Source organism: Molossus molossus, unplaced genomic scaffold, assembly GCF_014108415.1.
Source record: "Molossus molossus isolate mMolMol1 unplaced genomic scaffold, mMolMol1.p scaffold_m16_p_13, whole genome shotgun sequence".
Lineage (NCBI taxonomy): Eukaryota > Metazoa > Chordata > Mammalia > Chiroptera > Molossidae > Molossus > Molossus molossus.
This window is the reverse complement of record NW_023425348.1, coordinates 52720478-52738496: the sequence shown is the minus strand read 5'-3', so window position 1 is coordinate 52738496 and position 18019 is coordinate 52720478. Positions and strand designations below refer to the sequence as shown.

Sequence of the window (18019 nt, the reverse complement as noted above, 5' to 3'; positions counted from 1 at the left end):
TGGGTTCTTAGATTTATTTCCTTAAAAGGTGATTATGAAATTTTTAATTCTTTATATGAAAATAAACTTGAAGAGCTTTACATTAAAATTTTCCAAAGTGGAGATTGCTGTATTTAAAGAAATTTTATACATGTGGATAACTTTAATCTTAAGAGACAAACAATTGATGGTTTTTACTGTTTTTTTGGTTTTGTTTTTTATAGGTGTCGCACCTCCCTCTTTTATAGCCATTAAGGCAGGAACAACACTGTACCAGCTTACAACAGCAGGGGAAGCTGTTTCCTGGAACTCAGTATTTGTTCTAATGATTCTGGCTCTTCTTTCTATACTGCCAGCCATCTTCCAAAAAAAACTAAAGCAGAAATTTGAGTAAAAAATCATCTGGGTTTTCGTTTTCCTATCATCATCAACATCATCATCATCATCATCACCATCATCATCATCATCATTATCATCTCAGGACTGGCAGGTTTATGTGTTAAAATCACCTCTTCAGTAATTGAAACAAGGAATTTGTAAAATAAAATTTCCTATCAGATAGTTAAAATAATGCCTTTAAGTGGCAAGAGAGAGAAAAAAGAATGGAAATTGATATACCATGAAAAGTACTGTCAGTACTTACAGTAGCCATCTTCTAAATTATTATTCTTAGGGTAGGTATAAATAATTAGTAACAGCATTAGTAGGAAAGTTTTGACCCAATTGATTCATTCAATTTAATATATTCATGAGCTGGCTATAGATACTTATCTTTGGCTTGGTATCTTAATATTTTTCTCTCTTATCCTTTACTAATAATTAAAATAGATATCAAAAGCAAAAATTCTAGATTTTTAAAAATAGTATTATAGTTCTGGCTGTTAGCCTTTTTTTCAGAGCATAATCTAAAAACTAGTATTTAAGAGAGTTTACATTTTCCTCTTACCTTTGAGGTAATGGATTTGCTTAGAAGTTGCATCTTAGTGTACTACTGAATTGGGAAAGGGTATCAAGTTATATCTATTTAGTGAATTTTTTTTTTTTTTTTTTTTTTGGTGGTACGTGCCCCTAGCGGGAACCGAACCTGGGACTCTCTGGTACACAGGCCAACGCTCCAATTGCTAAGCCAAACCGGCCAGGGCCATTTAGTGAATTTTATTTTATTTTATTTTTCTGTTCCAGATTATCATGGATTAGTTTGAAATTTAAAATTCTGATGAGTCTATTTTTATCTTTTCTTTTCTAGCTTTCACAATATTTCCATTGTGCATATACAAAATGATGATTTTATGATAATTATATCGTATTGATGTTGATAATTTATATTCAGATAATATTTTGTTACACAATTCCCTTTTACTATCTCAAAAGGGGATTAAAAAAATAGGCATTCAACATATGGAGTTTTTACATGTTAGATTAATTATATTACTTTATATTTTGAAACCGTGACAGCATAACACTTAAGTGGTTAAATATACTTTATTTGTTCCAAGGACTAAAATTTACCTCATTTATTTATTAATCTGGTCATTAAAGTATGTATTATATAATTATCCTTCTTTTATGCATGATATAAGAATGCCTTCTTCCATTTCTGTTGATGGCTTTTTTTGTTTGGGGCTACTTTTGATTAATGCAGTTTTCCAATTTAATGTTTTTACTTTTTATAACTCAAAGTATAGTTAACTTCTCACATGGTAACTACTATATTTAAATAGTTCTAGAAAAATGAAACAAGCATTTTGCTGCTTGCTTAATGGTAATACACTTGATTCTAGGACATAACTAATCTGAAGTACTCTGTCAGTTTTACCTTCACCTAAGACTGTCATGTTGAAAAGTTCTTTAACTGTGGGAGAAATCCTTGTATGTTTTTATTGTGAGAGCTATGATCATCCTCAAAACCTGTTTCTATTACATAATGTGGACTGATTTATTATTTTTTCTATCACAGTGTTAACAAATGGATTTATTGTAAATACAAAGAAAATATATTGATTAATATAATATTCTTATGTCACCTGGCCTTTGTGTGAAATTATTTATTGCTATTTCTGGCAAGGTTTTTTTCCTTCCTTTCTTATTAACCAGAGACTGAGTGATAAGCTTTTGTTATTTTTACATATGAACTTAAAACATAACCCTTTGAACAGGGTTCACCAAATATTACTGTATAAAATGTAATTGAATAAATTTTTATCAGACTTTTAAAAGTAAAAGTAAGAGCTTTGACTCAGAAGTCTCACTATTCACCGTAGTGTGTATATATTGTACTTTATTCTCAGAGTATTTTTTCTCTCCTTATTGACTCTTTCCCTTTGCTGATTTTTTTTTTTTCTATTACTAAACTGTAACTGTCACTCAAGTTGGGATATATTTTCTTCTCCCAAGAGAATAGCCAGTCTTTTTTTAAAATTCTCACCTGGGATATTTTTCTATTTATCTTCAGATGGATTGGGAGGGAGGGAGGGAGAGAGAGAAACATCGACGTGAGAGGGGCACATCAACTGGTTGTCTCCTGCACAACCCCTACCAGGGCCAGGGACAAACCACAATTGAGGTAGGTACCCTTGACCGGAATTGAACCCGAGATTCTGGTCCGCAGGCCAGTGCTCTAATTGCTGAGCCAAAGCGGCCAGGGCATAGCCAGTCTTTCTAGATTCATCATCATTGACTGCCAGGAAAGAATCCTTCGCTGGCTATACTCTAAATGCTATTTGTACCCATATTCACAGATTCCCATACTTGGCCTGATGCCAGATATAGATTCAAGCTTCAGCCACATCTTGAAGACAGTTACATATAATAACCACAGAGAGCAAGTATGTGTAATGAGAAGGCCTACAAGCTAACTAGCAAGTTGACACACTGACTAAGTGAGACTGTACCCTTCTTAGTTAATGGCTGATCTCTGGAGCTCTATTACCTTGAGTGTAATAGTCTTAAGACAATAAATGTTAACTAAAATGTAATAAGAATAAATTATACTAAAAAAATTAAATGTACTTGGGATTTATTTCATGCTAGTATTTGTATTAAAAAACTCTGCCCAGCTGGTGTGGCTCAGTGGATTTGAGCCCCATAGACTGAGAGTCCTGGTTCCATTACCGGTCAGGGCACATGCCCAGGTTGCGGACTTGATCCCCAGTAGGGAGCATGCAGGAGGCAGCAGATTAATGTTTCTCATATCGATGTTTCTATCTCTCCTTCCCTCCTTCTCTCTCTAAAAAAATCAATAAAAACATTGAAAAAACCCGTCATTGAATAAAAAGATATTCTCTTGAAATTCTGATGTGCATTTTCAAGAACAAAAAATTTTATTTTTTTAAATTTTTTAAATTTTTTATTTTTTATCCTCACCCGAGGACATTTTTCCATTTTTTGTTCAGGTAGAGTGGGAGGGAGAGAGAGAAACAGAGAGAGAGAGAGAGAGAAACATCGATGTGAAAGGAACACATCGAGTGGCTGCCACCCGCACAACCTACCAGGGCCAGGGACAAACTGCAGCCGAGGTACGCGCCCTTAGCAGGAACCGAACCCGGGTCTCTCAGGACCGCAGGCCGACGCTCTAACCGCTGAGCCAAACTGGCCAGGGCAAGAACAAAAAATTTTAAAAGCCTCTAATTTTTATAGTTGACTTTTGAGAACCTTAAAGCAATTTAAGGTTCTCTTTGGCTTTTAGAAAATGGGCAGAATAAAAGGACTGAAGCTTTCCTGATGTGTAAATGATCATTCACTTACTGTAGATTAGATGTATGAAGGTAGATTTTATTGCAGCTTCAGTATTCAATTCTGATTTTTTTTTTTGTTTTTAACTGGGATACAAAAATCTCCCAAGCCTTACATATAGGTAGAGATTATTTTTCCATCTTGTTTTTGTGTAGCTAGGTACTATACATATAAACTCTGGCAGTTATCCACATTGCCAAATACTTTATACAAATGATTTTGAACCGGTGTGCTGCAATAATTTTTAAAACATGCAATACCTGACTAGTCAGGAGCACTGACCTCTTTTCCCTTAGATTGGAAAAAAAAAAGGAAAAGAGCCAACACAGCAGTAGTTGTCCAATATGAATGAATGAAAATTACCCCTGTTTCTTGTCAGATCAGCAAAAAATATATTTTCTGGTGTGCCACAGAATTTTAGTAATTACTTTATGTGTGCCATGAGATGAAAAAAGTTGAAAATCACTTATATGTTGTTGTTTTTATCCTCACCCAAGGATAGTTTTTTTTCTATTTATCTTCAGATAGCATGGGAGGGAGAATAGGGGAGAGAAAGGGAGAGAGAGAGACATGGACCTGAGAGGGACACATCGACTGGTTGCCACCTGCATGATCCCGACCAGGGCCAGAGACGAACCACAACTGAGGTACGTGCCCTTGGCCAGAATTGAACCTGTGACTCTGGCTCACGGGCCAACATTCTACCACTGAGCCAAACCAGCCAGGGCTCTATGATCTATACTTTGAATCCAACAAGATATTTAGTAAATTTAGACAAGATTATTTAAAAATTTATGTGGGGGACTTCCGGTCAAGATGGCGGCGTAGGTAAACGCGGTATCGCGTCCTCCCACAACCACATCAAAGTTACAACTAAACTACAGAACAATCATCATTCAAAACCGCCTGAAATCAAGCCGAATGGAAGTCCTGCAACTATGGAATTAAAGCAGCAGCCACATCCAGACTGGTAGGAGGGGTGGAGGCACGAGGGGCGGCGGCAGCAGTGTGACGGGCTGGTCCCACACCCAAGTGTGGCAGATAAAAATCAGGAGGGAACCTCGGCTGGGAAAGTCCTTCCTGAGGACTGAGGGGTTCCCGTCCCACACCAGGTGCCCCGCTCAGGGTTCCAGTGCCAGGAAGAGAATCCCCATAACTTCTAGCTGGAAAAACCAGTGGGAACTGAGGCTCAGGGGAGCTGAAGCGGCTGGAGCCCCAGACAGCTCCTTAAAGGGCCGGTGCACGAACTTATCGAACTCTCTCCCTCTAAGCTTGGAGGGGAGGCAGCTCAAGGGGCACCAGAGACATACAGGGAAGAACTAAGCTGTTTGGCACTGGAGCGAGGGCTGGAGAGGGGATTTTCCCCAGGACAAACGTGCTGTCAGAGGCCTTTGTTCCTTTGGTGAGCCCTTCCCTGGGGCGGCAGACAGAAGCCATATCTGAGACTCCAGCAACCTGGCTCACACTGGTAGCCCCACACTGGTGATTCCCTGATGCCCTGCCCTACCCCACCCAACTTTCAGGCCCACCCAAGCTGTTGCCAGTTGCTTAACCATAGGATTGGCCTGTCTTGGATCCTGCTTCAGGTTTTTCCTAAATTCTTTCAAACGAGCAGCATCTGGTCTCAGCTAGCCCCATACCTCTCGTTAAGTAATACACAGAAACAAACACAGGGAGGCAGCCAAAATGAGGAGACAAAGAAACAGGTCCCAAATGAAAGAACAGAACAAACCCCAACAAAAGAACTAAGCGAAATGGAGATAAGCAACCTAACAGATGCTGAGTTCAAAATACTGCTTATAAGGATGCTCCATGAACTTAGTGAGAACCTCGGTGAACTTAGTGAGGGCCTCAAGAGCGTAAAAAAGGACCAGTCAGAAATCATGGATGCACAGTTAGAATTGAAGAGGCATAAACTGAAATAAAGAATAATTTAACCAGCTTCAATAATAGAGTACGTAAATCCAAGGAGCAAACCATTGATTTGGAATATAAGGAAGCAAAAAATGCCCAATCAGAACAGCAAAAAGAAAAAAGAAGCCAAAAAAATGAGGATAGTGTAAGGAGCCTCTGGGACAACTTCAAGCATGCCAACATTCGCATCTTGGGGGTGCCAGAAGGAGAAGAGCAAGAACAAGAAATCGAAAACCTGTTTGAAACAATAATGGCAGAAAACTTTCCTAACTTGGTGAAGGAAACAGACATACAAGTCCAGGAAGCACAGAGAGTCCCAAACAAGATGAACCCCAAGAGGCCCACACCAAGACACATCATCATCAAAATGCAAAAGGTTCAAGACAGAGAGAATCTTAAAAGCAGCAAGAGAAAGGTAGCTAGTTACCTACAAGGGAGTTCCCATAAGGCTGTCAGCTGATTTCTCAAAAGAAACTTTGCAGGCCAGAAGGGAGTGGCAAGTAATATTCAGAGTGATGAAAAGCAAGAATCTACAACCAAGATTACTCTATCCTGCAAAGCTGTCATTTAGAATCAATGGCTATATAAAGACTTTCCCAGACAAGAAAAAGTTAAAGGAGTTCATCACCACCAAACCGTCATTATATGAAATGATGAAGGGTCTTTTTTATTTTTTTTATTTTTTATTTTTTTATCCTCACCCGAGGACATTTTTCCTTTTTTGTTCTGGTAGAGTGGGAGGGAGAGACAGGAACACACACACAGAGAGAGAGAGAGAGAGAGAGAGAGAGAAAGAGAGAGAGAGAGAGAGAAAGAGAGAGAGAAACATCGATGTGAAAGGGACACATCAAGTGGCTTCCACCCGCACGACCAACCAGGGCCGGGGACAAACTGCAACCGAGGTACGCGCCCTTAGCGGGAACCGAACCTGGGCCTCTCGGGACCGCAGGTCGACGCTCTAACCGCTGAGCCAAACTGGCCAGGGCTGAAGGGTCTTTTTGAAGAAAAAGATAAAATATATGAACACACAAAATGGCAATGAATACATATCTATCAACAATGGAATCTACAAACAAAATGAACAGGTAGAACAGAAACATTCTCATAGATATAGAGAATATTGTGTTGGTTGCCAGTTGGGAAGGGGGTTGGGGGAATGGGTGAAAAAAGTGAAGAGATTAAGAAGTACAAATTCATTGCTAGACTGACAAACCTCAAAGGGAAAGGGGTTGGGGTGGGGGGAGAAATAAACCAAAGAACTTATATGCATAACCAATGGAGATAGACAAAGTGTGGGAAAAGGCGGGAGGGGGGCGGGATTGGGGAGGAGAGGGTCAATGGGGTAAAAATGTGGAACATCTGTAATACATTTTACATTCAACAATAAAAATTTTTAAAAATAAATAAAAATAAAAAAAATTCATGTGGTAAGGCATAGGAACTAATGTAAATAAAATAATCTCAAACAAATGTAGAATAAAGTAGGAGCAATCACTCTACCAGATTTCAAAATGTATTATATGCTACAGTAATCAAGACAGTGGTATTGGCAGAGGGATAGATATACAGATCAATGGAACAGAATAAAGAACACAAAAGTAGACCCAACTGGTTTTTAACATGGGTGCAAAAGCAATTCAATGGAAGAAAGATAGCCTTTTAAACAAATGATGCTGGAGCAATTGGACATCCATAAGTAAGATTAACCTCTACCTAAACTTCAAACTTTATATTAACTCAAAGTTAATAAAACACTTAGATGGAAAATTAAAACTTTTAGCAAAAACCTAAGAAAGTATTTGGTATCTAAAGCCAGGTAAAGAGTTCTTAAGACTTGACACCAGAAGCATGATCCATAAAAGGAAGAATCAATAAATTGTACTTTAAAATGAAAAATGTTTGCATAAGATCTTGTTAAGAAAATAAGACAAGTGGAGAGAAAATATGGCAGCAGGCAGGACCAGAGCAAGGGTGAGTGTGAGAGTGTGAGTTAGTGTGAGAGAGAGTGGAATGGATGTGAGTGTGGACGAGCAACCTCAAGCAGTGCAGAAATGTGGGGCAGAGTGTTCCTGTACTGTGGACGGGGAGGAGCTAGCTACCGCCTCATCAGGGCACTTCTCCATGCACAGCCAGAAGACCCCCATTTTGGAAGATCCCTCGTCTTTTCTGGGAGGAGGCAGCAGGAGCGGCTAGGGCCCAGCAACCTGAGCCCACCAGTGCACCTTGCACCATTGGACCAGTGGACCCCACTGTGTCAACACAGACCAGTGGACAGTAGCAGCATTGTCAAGGTCCCTACTGCAAAAGCCATAAGCAGCTTGGAGCCAAGCATCATCCCTCACAGCAGCAGCCTGATCATAGCTGAGACACACCCCCAGCGACAGAGGCTCCAGAGCATACATCCATGCCCAGGCAGCAGAAGCACAGATCAGCAGCTGAGACCTATCCCTAATAGCATCAGCAGAGGCTGAGCAAGAATTGAGCCCCATCAGGCAGCAGTGCACCACAGCCTCCACTGGCAGGGCCCATGTGATCCAGCTACACCAACACTGGTGGGGCTCACAGCCCCAGTGGAACCTGTGCAATCCAGCAACTCGTGGCACCTGTAGGGCCCACGCAATCTAGCTACCTGCAGCTCTGGCAGGACCCGAGGCTCCAGTGGGGCCTGTGCAGTCCAGCTGCCCACGGCACTGGCGGGGCCCATGCAATGCATCTGCCTGTGGCACAGGCAGGGCCTGCGGCCCCAGCAGCAGTGCCTCCCATGACAGACCAATACCAGCCACCAGTAGTCAATCCTCCAGGACCCATAGCAGGCAAGAGATGCCATGCACCAGAACAGTGTGGGAGGCATAGCAGCCTTATTTGATGCACACCCACCTGCCTACAGATCCCAACATTTCTCAATGGGTCTAGAACTACCAGATGGCTAAAATGGTGAAACAAAGAAATAACACCCAAATGAAAGAAAAGGAGGAATCACCAGAAAAAGAACTACATGAAATGGAAGAAAGCAATTTGGCAGATAAAGAATTCAAAGCAATGATTTTAAGGTTGCTCAAACAATTCAGTGAGAACTAGATGCAACTTAATGAGAATTGTAAAGAGCTCAGCGGGAAATACATCAGCTTATAAAAAGAGGTAGGTGCTATGAATAAAAATAAAGAGGAAATAAATAACGTCATAGCTGATATGAAAAATACCTTGGAAGGATTCAATAGTAGATTAGAAGAAACTGAAGACCGAATCAAGAGAGTTAGAAGACAAGGTAGAAAAAAACACCCAAATAGCGGAGCAAATGGGGAAAAATTAAAAAAACAAAAACAAAAACAAAACAGGAAGAGTTTAAGGGAGCTTTGGGACAATAAAAAATGTAACAACATTTGCATCATAGGGGTACCAGAAGGAGAAGAATCAGAGAAAGGATTAGAAAACCTGTTTGAAGAAATAATGACAAAAAATTTACCTAATTTAGTGATGGAAAAAGTCACACAAGTCCAGGAAACACAGAGAGTCCCCAGCAAGATGAACCTCAAAAAACCCACAGCTAGACACATAATTAAAATGGCAAACATTAAAGACCAAGAATGAATCTTAAAGGAATCAAGAGAGGGGCAAAGTTACCTACAAGGGAGCTCCCATTAGACTGTCAGCTGATTTCTCAATAGAAACACTGCAGGCCAGAAGGGAGTGGCATGAAGTGTACAAAGTAATGAAAGGCAAGGGTCTGAATCCAAGACTACTCTATCCAGCAAGGCTGTCACTCAAAATTGAAGGTGAAATAAAGAGTTTCACAGACACACACAAAAAAAGATAAAGAAATTTACCACCACCAAACCAGCACTGCAAGAAATGCTAAAGGGACTGCCATAAGAAGAAGAAGAAAGAGAGAGAGAGGAACACAGACATAAAATTAAAATGGCAAGTAATAAGTTTCTATCAATAATAACCTTAAATGTAAATGGCTTAAATACCCCAATCAAATGACATAGGGTAGCTGATTGGATAAGAAAACACGACCCATATATATGCTGTCTACAAGAGACCCACCTCACAACAAAAGACTCACACAGGATGAAAGTGAAGGGATGGAAAATATTTTCCAGGCAGGGGAAATGAAAAAAAGCTGGTGCAGCAATACTCATATCTGAAAAGATAGACTTCAAAACAAGGGTCATAATAAGAGACAAATAAGGTCACTACATAATATTAAAGGGAACAATCCAACAAGAGGATATAACCCTGTTAAATATATATGCACCAAACACAGGAGCACCAAAACATATTTTTAAACTTCTGAAGAATTTCAAAGGAGAGATCAATAGTTATACAATCATAGTAGGTGACTTTAACATCTCACTGACACCACTGGATAGATCTTCTAGACAAAAAATTAACAAGGACACAGAGTCCTTAAGTGACTAACTAAATCAGCTGGACTTAATTGATATTTACAGAATATTTTACCCCAAAGCTGCAGAACATACATTCTTCTCAAGTGCACACAGGACATTCTCAAAGATAGACTACATGTTAGGACACAAAGTAAGTCTCTACAAATTCAAGAAGATTGAAATCATATCAAGCATCTTCTCAGATCACAATGGCATGAAACTAGAAATCAATACAACAAAAACATTTAAACACATGGAGGCTAAATGGCATATTATTAAACAAAAAATGGATTACCAAGGAGATCAAGGAAGAAATTAAAAACTTCCTGGAAACCAATGAAAATGAACACACAAAACACGAAATTTATGGGAAGCAGCGAAAGCAGTCCTGAGAGGGAAGTTCATAACACTACATTAAGAAACAAGAAAAATTCCTAATTGACTTTCTAACCCTACAAATCAAAGAACTAGAAAGTAAACAAAAAGAAAAACCCATTGACTTCTGGTCAAGATGGCGATGTAGGTAAACGCAGTATCACGTCCTCACACAGCCACATCAAGTTACAACTAAACTACAGAACAACCATAATTCAAAACTGCCTGAAATCAAGCTGAATAGAAATCCTACAACTACGAAATTAAAGAAGCAGCCACATCGAGACTTGCAGGAGAGGCAGAGGCGCAATGGGCTGGTCCCACACCCACGTGTGGCAGAAAAAAATTAGAAGGATAGTTTGACTGGGAAGGTCCTCCCTGAGGACTGAGGGGTCCCTGTCCCACACCAGGAGCCAAGCTCAGGGTTCCAGCGCCAGGAAGAAAAGTCCCCATAACTTCTGGCTGGAAAAACCAGCAGGAACTGAGGTTGAGAAAGGCTGAGGCGGCTGGAGCCCCCCACAACTCCTCTTAAAGGGCCCACGCAAAGACTTACTCAGACTCATACCTTCCAGGCCCCAGCATGCTTGAAAGGCACCACAGACATATGGGGAGGCAGCTTTAAAGGCACCAGAGACATATGGGGAAGAACTGAGTTGTTTGGCATTGGAGCAAGGGCTGGAGAGGTGGCTTTCTCCTGGACAGATGTGCTATCAGAGGCCTTTGTTCCTTTGGTGAGCCCTTCCCTGAGGCAGCAGACAGCTTCCATATCTGGGACTCCAGCAACTTGGCTCATACTGTCTGTCCCACCCTGGTGATACCCTAAGGCCCTGCCCCACCCAACTTTCAGGCCCACCCAAGCTGTTGTCAGTTGCTTTACCATAGCACTGGCCTGTTTTGGATCCTGCTTCAGGTTTTCCTAAATTCTTTCAAACAAGCAGCATCTGGTCTTAGCTAGCTCCATACCTCTTTTTCAGTAATACATAGAAACAAACTCAGGGAGAGAGCCAAAAAGAGGAGACAAAGAAACAGGTTTCAAATGAAAGAACAGAACAAAACTCCAGGAAAAGAACTAAGCAAAATGGAGATAAGCAACTTAACAGGTGCAGAGTTCAAAACACTGCTTATAAGGATGTTCAGGGAACTTAGCAAGAACCTCAGTGAACTTAGGGAGGGCCTCAATAGCATAAAAAAGGACCAGTCAGAAATGAAGGAGGCACTAACTAAAATAGAGAATAATTTACACAGATTCAATAGTAGAGCAGGTAAAGCCAAGAAGCAAACCACTGATTTGGAATATAAGGAAGCAAAAAATACCCAATCAGAACAGCAAAAAGAAAAAAGAAGCCAAAAAAATAAGGATAGTGTAAGGAGCTTCTGGGACAACTTCAAGCATGCCAACATTCACATTTTGGGGGTGCCAGAAGGAGAAGAGAGAGAACAAGAAATCGAAAATCTATTTGAAACAATAATGGCAGAAAACTTCCGTAACTTGGTGAAGGAAACAGACTACAAGTCCAGGAAGCACAGAGAGTCCCAAACAAGATGAACCCCAAGAGGCCCACACCAAGACACATCATCATCAAAATGCAAAAGGTTCAAGACAAAGAGAGAATCTTAAAAGCAGCAAGAGAAAAGCAGTTAGTTACCTACAAGGGAGTTCCTATAAGGCTGTCAGCTGATTTCTCAAAAGAAACTTTGCAGGCCAGAAGGGAGTGGCAAGAAATATTCAGAGTGATGAAAAGCAAGAACCTACAACCAAGATTACTCTATCCTGCAAAGTTGTCATTTAGAATCAATGGCTATATAAAGAGTTTCCCAAACAAGAAAAAGTTAAAGGAGTTCATCACCACCAAACCATTATTATATAAAATGATGAAGGGTCTTTTTGAAGAAAAAGATAAAATATATGAACACACAAAATGGCAATGAATACATATCTACCGACAATGGAATCTACAAACAAAATGAACAGGCAGAACAGAAACATTCTCATAGATACAGAGAACATTTTGTTCTTGCTAGATGGAAGGGGGTTGGAGGAAAGGTGAAGGGATTAAGAAGAACAAATTGATTGCTAGACTGACAAACCTCAAAGGGAAGGGGGGTTTGGGGGATGGGAAGAAATCAACCAAAGAACTTATATGCATATATGCATAACCAATGGACACAGACAACAGTGTGGGAAAAGGCAGGAGGGGGGTGGGAGTGGGGTGGAGGGGGTCAATGGGGGGGAAATGAGGAACATCTGTAATACATTCAACAATAAAGATTAAAAAAAAGAAAAAAAGAGTGGGCAAGGAAGTGGGGTGGGGGTAGTTCTCAAGATTTAACAGCACAATAATCCAATTAGAGAGTGAGCAGAAGATATGAACAAACATTTCACCAAAAAGGATATACAGGTGAGAAGCACATGAAAAGTTGTTCAACATCAATCACTAGAGAGATGCAAATTAAAACCCTAGTTAGAGGTCCCTGCACACTCTTCTGAGCGGCTAAATGAAAAATAGTGACAATGTAGGCAAGGATGTGGAGAAACTGAATGACTCATGTATTGCTAGTGGGAATGTTAAATGGTACAGCCAATCCAGAAAAATTTAACAGTTTCTTTGAAAAACTAAACATGTACCTGGCCAGTGTGGCTCAGTGGATTGAGTGTCATCCCATGGACTGAGAGGTCCGGGTTGATTCCAGGTCCGGGCACATGACCGGGTTGCGGGCTCCATCCCCAGTAGGGGGCATGTAGGAGCCGATTGATGTTTCTCTTTCACATCGATGTTTCTATATGTCTCTTCCCCTCTCTCTAAAAGACCAATACCTATTAAAGAAAACCAAAAAACTAAACATGCAACTATTATATGACATAGCAATTGCACTCCTGGGTGTTTATCCCATAAAAATAAAGACTGTTCACACAAAAAACTCTATGTAAATGTTTATAACAACTCTATTCATAATAGCCCCAAACTAGAAACAATCCAGATATTCCTCAATGGTTGAATTTTTATTTTATTTTTTATATGTTTTTATTTATTTTTTAAAAAGAGAGGAATGGAGAGAGAGAGAAACATCAGTGTGAGAAACATAGATCTGCTGCCTCCTGCACAGCCCCTTCTGCACAGATCCCCTTCTGGGGATCGAGCTCACAACCTAGGCTTGTGCCCTGACCTGGAATCAACCAGGACCTCTATGTCCATGGGACAACACTCAGTCCATTGAGCCACACTGGCCAGGCTCAATGGGTGAATTTTCAAACTTTAGTATATCCATACTATGGAATACTCAGCAATAAAAAGGAATGAATTGTTGATTAATACAGCAACCTAGAGGACTCTCCAGAGAATTACACTGAGTGAAAAAATATAATCACAATATGTTATGTACTGTATAATTCACCAGTATAACATTCTAGAAATTATAAAATTATAGACATGAAGTAGACATCAGGAGTTAAGAAGGGATGGGTGTAGGACAGAAATGTTTGGCTATGAAAGGGCCACATAAAGGATCCTTGTGATGGAACTGTTCTGTATCTTGACTTCAGTGTCAACAGTCTGGCTATGATATTGTGCTTTCCAAGATACTGTCTTTGGAGTAAAATGGGTAGAAGGCAAATAAGATCTCTGTATTTCTTTCTTTTTTTGTGTGCAATTTTTATTAATTAATTTTTTTACAGATGTTTCTCCTCCCCCCCCCCCCAGACACACACCTTCCTCCCAATCCTGCTCTTCCCCCCAGCACTGTTGTCCATGTCCATTGGTTACCCATATGTGCATATAAGTTCTTTGACTTATCTCATCCCTCCCCTGCTCCCCCACCTCCTCTGAGGACTGTCAGTCTGAACTATACTCCTTTCTATGTCTCTGGGACTATTTTGTTCATCAGCTTATTTTGTTCATTATATTCCACAGATAAGTGAGATTATGTGGTATTTGTCTTTCTCTGACTGGCTTATTTCACTTAGCATAATGCTCTCCAGGTCTTTCTATGTTGTTTCAAAGGATAGGAGATCTTTCTTTCTTACAGCTGCATAGTGTTCCATTGTGTATATGTACCACTTCTTTTTTATCCACTCATCTATTGATGGACATTTGGGCTGTTTCCAGATCTTAGCGATTGTAAATAGTGCTGCTATGAACATAGGACTACATTTATTCTTTCTGATTGGTGTTTCAGGCTTCTTAGGATATATTGCTAAAAGTGGAATCATTGGGTCAAATGGCAGTTCCACTTTTAATTACATCTTCACTTCTCACTTGCTCTGTACATTCTCTTTGCTGAAGAAGAAACAAAATAGGAATTAACACATTTTTAAAATGTGATCATATATATAGCAGTTCAATTCTTAATTTTTTGAGGAAACACGATACTGTTTTCCATAGTGGCTACACCAGTCTGCATTCCCACCAGCAATGTACAAGAGTCCCCTTTTCTCCAAACCCTCACCAGCACCTGTTTGATGATTTTTTGACGGCAGCCATTCTGGCTGGTGTGAGGTGATACCTCATTGTTGTTTTAATTTGCATCTCTCAGATGATTAGTGACGTTGAGCATTTTTTCATGTCTCTTGGCCATTTGTATGTCCTGTTTGGAGAAGTGTCTATTTAGGTCCTCTGCCTATTTTTAGTTAGGTTCTTTGTCTTCCTTTTGTTGAGTTGTATGAGTACCCTATATATTTTGGAAATTAACCCTTTATCTGATGTATCATTGGCAATTATGCTCTCCCATACAGTGGGTTCCCTTTCCATATTGATGCTTGTTTCTTTTGCTGTGCAGCAGCTTTTTATTTTTATTTTATTTTTGTTAAAGAGAAGCAACTTGACCAAGCTCTAGGCTGTGGTGCTCTTTTTTTTTCTATTTATCGTCAGATAGAGTGGGAGGGAGGAGAGAGAGAGGAAAAGAGAGAAAGAAACATCCATGTGAGTGGGACACATGGACTGGTTGCCTCCTGCACCACCCTGACCAAGGCTAGGGATGAACTGCAACCGAGGTATGTGCCCTTGACTGGAATCAAACTCACAACTCATTGGTCCACGAGCCAAACCAGCCAGAGCTGTGCAGAAGCTTTTTAGTTTGATGTGGTCCCATGTATTAATTTATCCCTTTGTTTCTCTTGCCTTAGGCATTGTATCAGTGGAAATTCTACTGTGTGTGACGTCTGAAATTTTGTTGCCTACATTTTCTTCTAGGATTTTTATGGATTCACAAGTCATATTTAAGTCTTTTATCCATTTTGAGTTTATTTCTTTGTATAGTGTAATTTGGTGGTCTAGTTTATTTTTTTGCATATAGCAGTCCAATTTTCCCAACACCATTTATTGAGGAGGCTGTCATTACTCCATTGTATGCTCTTGCCACCTTTGTCAAATATTAATTGAGCATGATGTCTTGGTCAATTTCAAGGTTCTCTGTTCTGTTCCATTGATCTATATGCCTGTTCTTGTGCCAGTACCAGGCTGTTTTGATTACAATGGCTTTGTAGTATGACCTGATATCCAGTATTATAATCCCTCCTACTTTGTTCTTTTTTAATATTGCTGTGGCTATTCGGGGTCTTCTTTGGTTCCATATACACTTTTGGAGTTTTTGTTCTAATTCTGTGAAATATGTCATTGGTATTTTAGTGGGGATTGCATTGAATCTATAGATTGTTTGGGTAGTATGGACATTTTAATTATGTTAATTCTTCCAATCCATGAACAATGTATATGCTTCCAATTTTTTATATCTTCCTCTATTACTTTTTTCAATGTCCTGTAGTTTTCTGCAAATAGGTTCTTTACTTCTTTGTTTGAGTTTATTCCTAGGTATCTTAATTTTTTTGCCGCGATGGTAAATGGGATTTTTTTTTTAGTTTCTCTTTCTGTGAGTTCATTATTGGTGCATAACAATGCCTTTGGAATGGTCTTTGTGGTTCACTGGTTGAGTGTCGACCCATGCACCAAGAGGTCGCCAGTTCGATTCCTGGTCAGGGCACATACCCAGGTTGTGGGCCCGATCCCCAGTGAGGAGCATGCAGGAGGTGGTCAATCAATGATCCCTCTCATCGATGTTTCTATCTCTCTCTCCCTCTCACTTCCTCTGTCTATAAAATCAATAAAGAAAAAATAATGCCATCAATTTCTTGATTTTAATTTTGTATCCTGCTACTTTGCCAAATTCATTTATTAGCTCTAGTAATGGAATATTTAGGGTTTTCTATGTACTATTATGTCATCTGCAAATAATGACAGTTTCACTTCCTCCTTTCCAATTTGGATCTATTGTATTTCTTCTTCATGTCTAATAGCTGTGGCTAAGACTTCCAGTACTATGTTAAATAAGAGTGGCGAAAGTGGACATTCCTCTCGTTCCTGTTCTTAAGGGAAATGCTTTTAGTTTTTGCCTGTTGAGTATGATGTTGGTTGTAGGTTTTTCATATATGGCCTTTATTATGTTGAAATATGATCCCTCTATTCTCCCATTGCTGAGTGTTTTTATCAGAAATGGGTGCTAGATTTTGTCCAATGCTATTTCAGTGTCTATTGATATGATCATATGGTTTTTATCTTTCATTTTGTTTATGTGGTGTATCACATTTATTGATTTACGAATATTGTACCAGCCTTGCATCCCTGGGATGAATCCCACTTGGTCATGGTGAATAATTTTTTAATGTATTGCTGGATCCGATTTGCTAATATTTTGTTAAGAATTTTGGCATCTGTGTTCATCAGGGATATTGGCCTATAGTTTTCTTTCTTTGTAGTGTCTTTATCTGGTTTTGGAATTAGAATTATGCTGGCCTCATAAAATGAGTTTGGAAGTCTTCCGTCTTCTTGGATTTTTTGCGATAGTTTGAAGAGAATGGGTGTTAGTTGTTCTTTGAATGTTCGGTAAAACTCCCCCATGAAGCCATCTGGGCCTGGGCTTTTGTTTGCTGGGAGATTCTTGATTACATCTTAAATTTCCTTAGTCATTATTGGTCTGTTCAAGATTACTCTCTTGCTGGTTCAGCTCTGGAAGACTAGAAATTTGTCCATTTTGCCTAGATTGTCCAATTTGTTGGTGTATAATTGTTCATAGTATTTAATGATCCCTGTGTTTCTATGGTGTCAGTTGTTACTTCTCCTTTTTCATTTCTGAGTTTGTTTATTTTGGTTTTCTCTCTGTTTCTTGGTAAGTCTTGCTAAGGGTTTATCTTTTCAAAGAACCAGCTCTTTGTTTCATTGATCCTTTGAATTGTGGGGTTTTTTTTTCTGTCTCTATGTTGTTTATTTCTGCTCTGATCTTTACTATTTCCTTCCTTCTACTTGCTCTCAGTTTTTCTTTTGTTTGCTTTCTAATTCTTTAAGGTGTGAGGTTAGATAGTTAATTAGAATTTTTTCTTGTTTCTTGAGGTAGGCTTGTATGTAGTGCTATTAACTTCCCTCTCAGGACTTCTTTCACTGCATCCCACTGATTTTGTGTTGTTGTGTGTTCATTTTCATTGGTTTCCAGGAAGTTTTTAATTTCTTCTTTTATCTCCTTGGTAACCCACTCACTGTTTAATAACATGTTATTTAGCCTCCATGTGTTCAAATATCTGTGTGTTTTTGTTGTAATTGATTTCTAGTTTCATGCCATTGTGATCTGAGAAGATGTTTGATATG

General features: G+C 39.5%; 1 protein-coding gene across 3 annotated transcripts in view; it reads left to right on the top strand.

The window, feature by feature from the left end:
• The window catches only part of TMEM41B (transmembrane protein 41B), a 36001-nt gene extending 33126 nt beyond the window's left edge, over nucleotides 1-2875 (top strand). The window contains exons 7-8 of one of the 3 annotated variants that reach the window (XR_004959303.1): nucleotides 204-653; nucleotides 2718-2875. Coding sequence is in view for 1 of the 3 variants with exons in the window: in XM_036259484.1 (XP_036115377.1) it covers nucleotides 204-373 (170 nt within the window). In the remaining 2 variants the exon portion in view is untranslated. Of the gene's footprint in view, nucleotides 1-203; nucleotides 773-2717 lie in introns of those variants that run through there. The other 2 variants (XR_004959304.1, XM_036259484.1) reach the window with 2 other exon arrangements.
• The last annotated feature ends 15144 nt before the right edge of the window (nucleotides 2876-18019 follow it).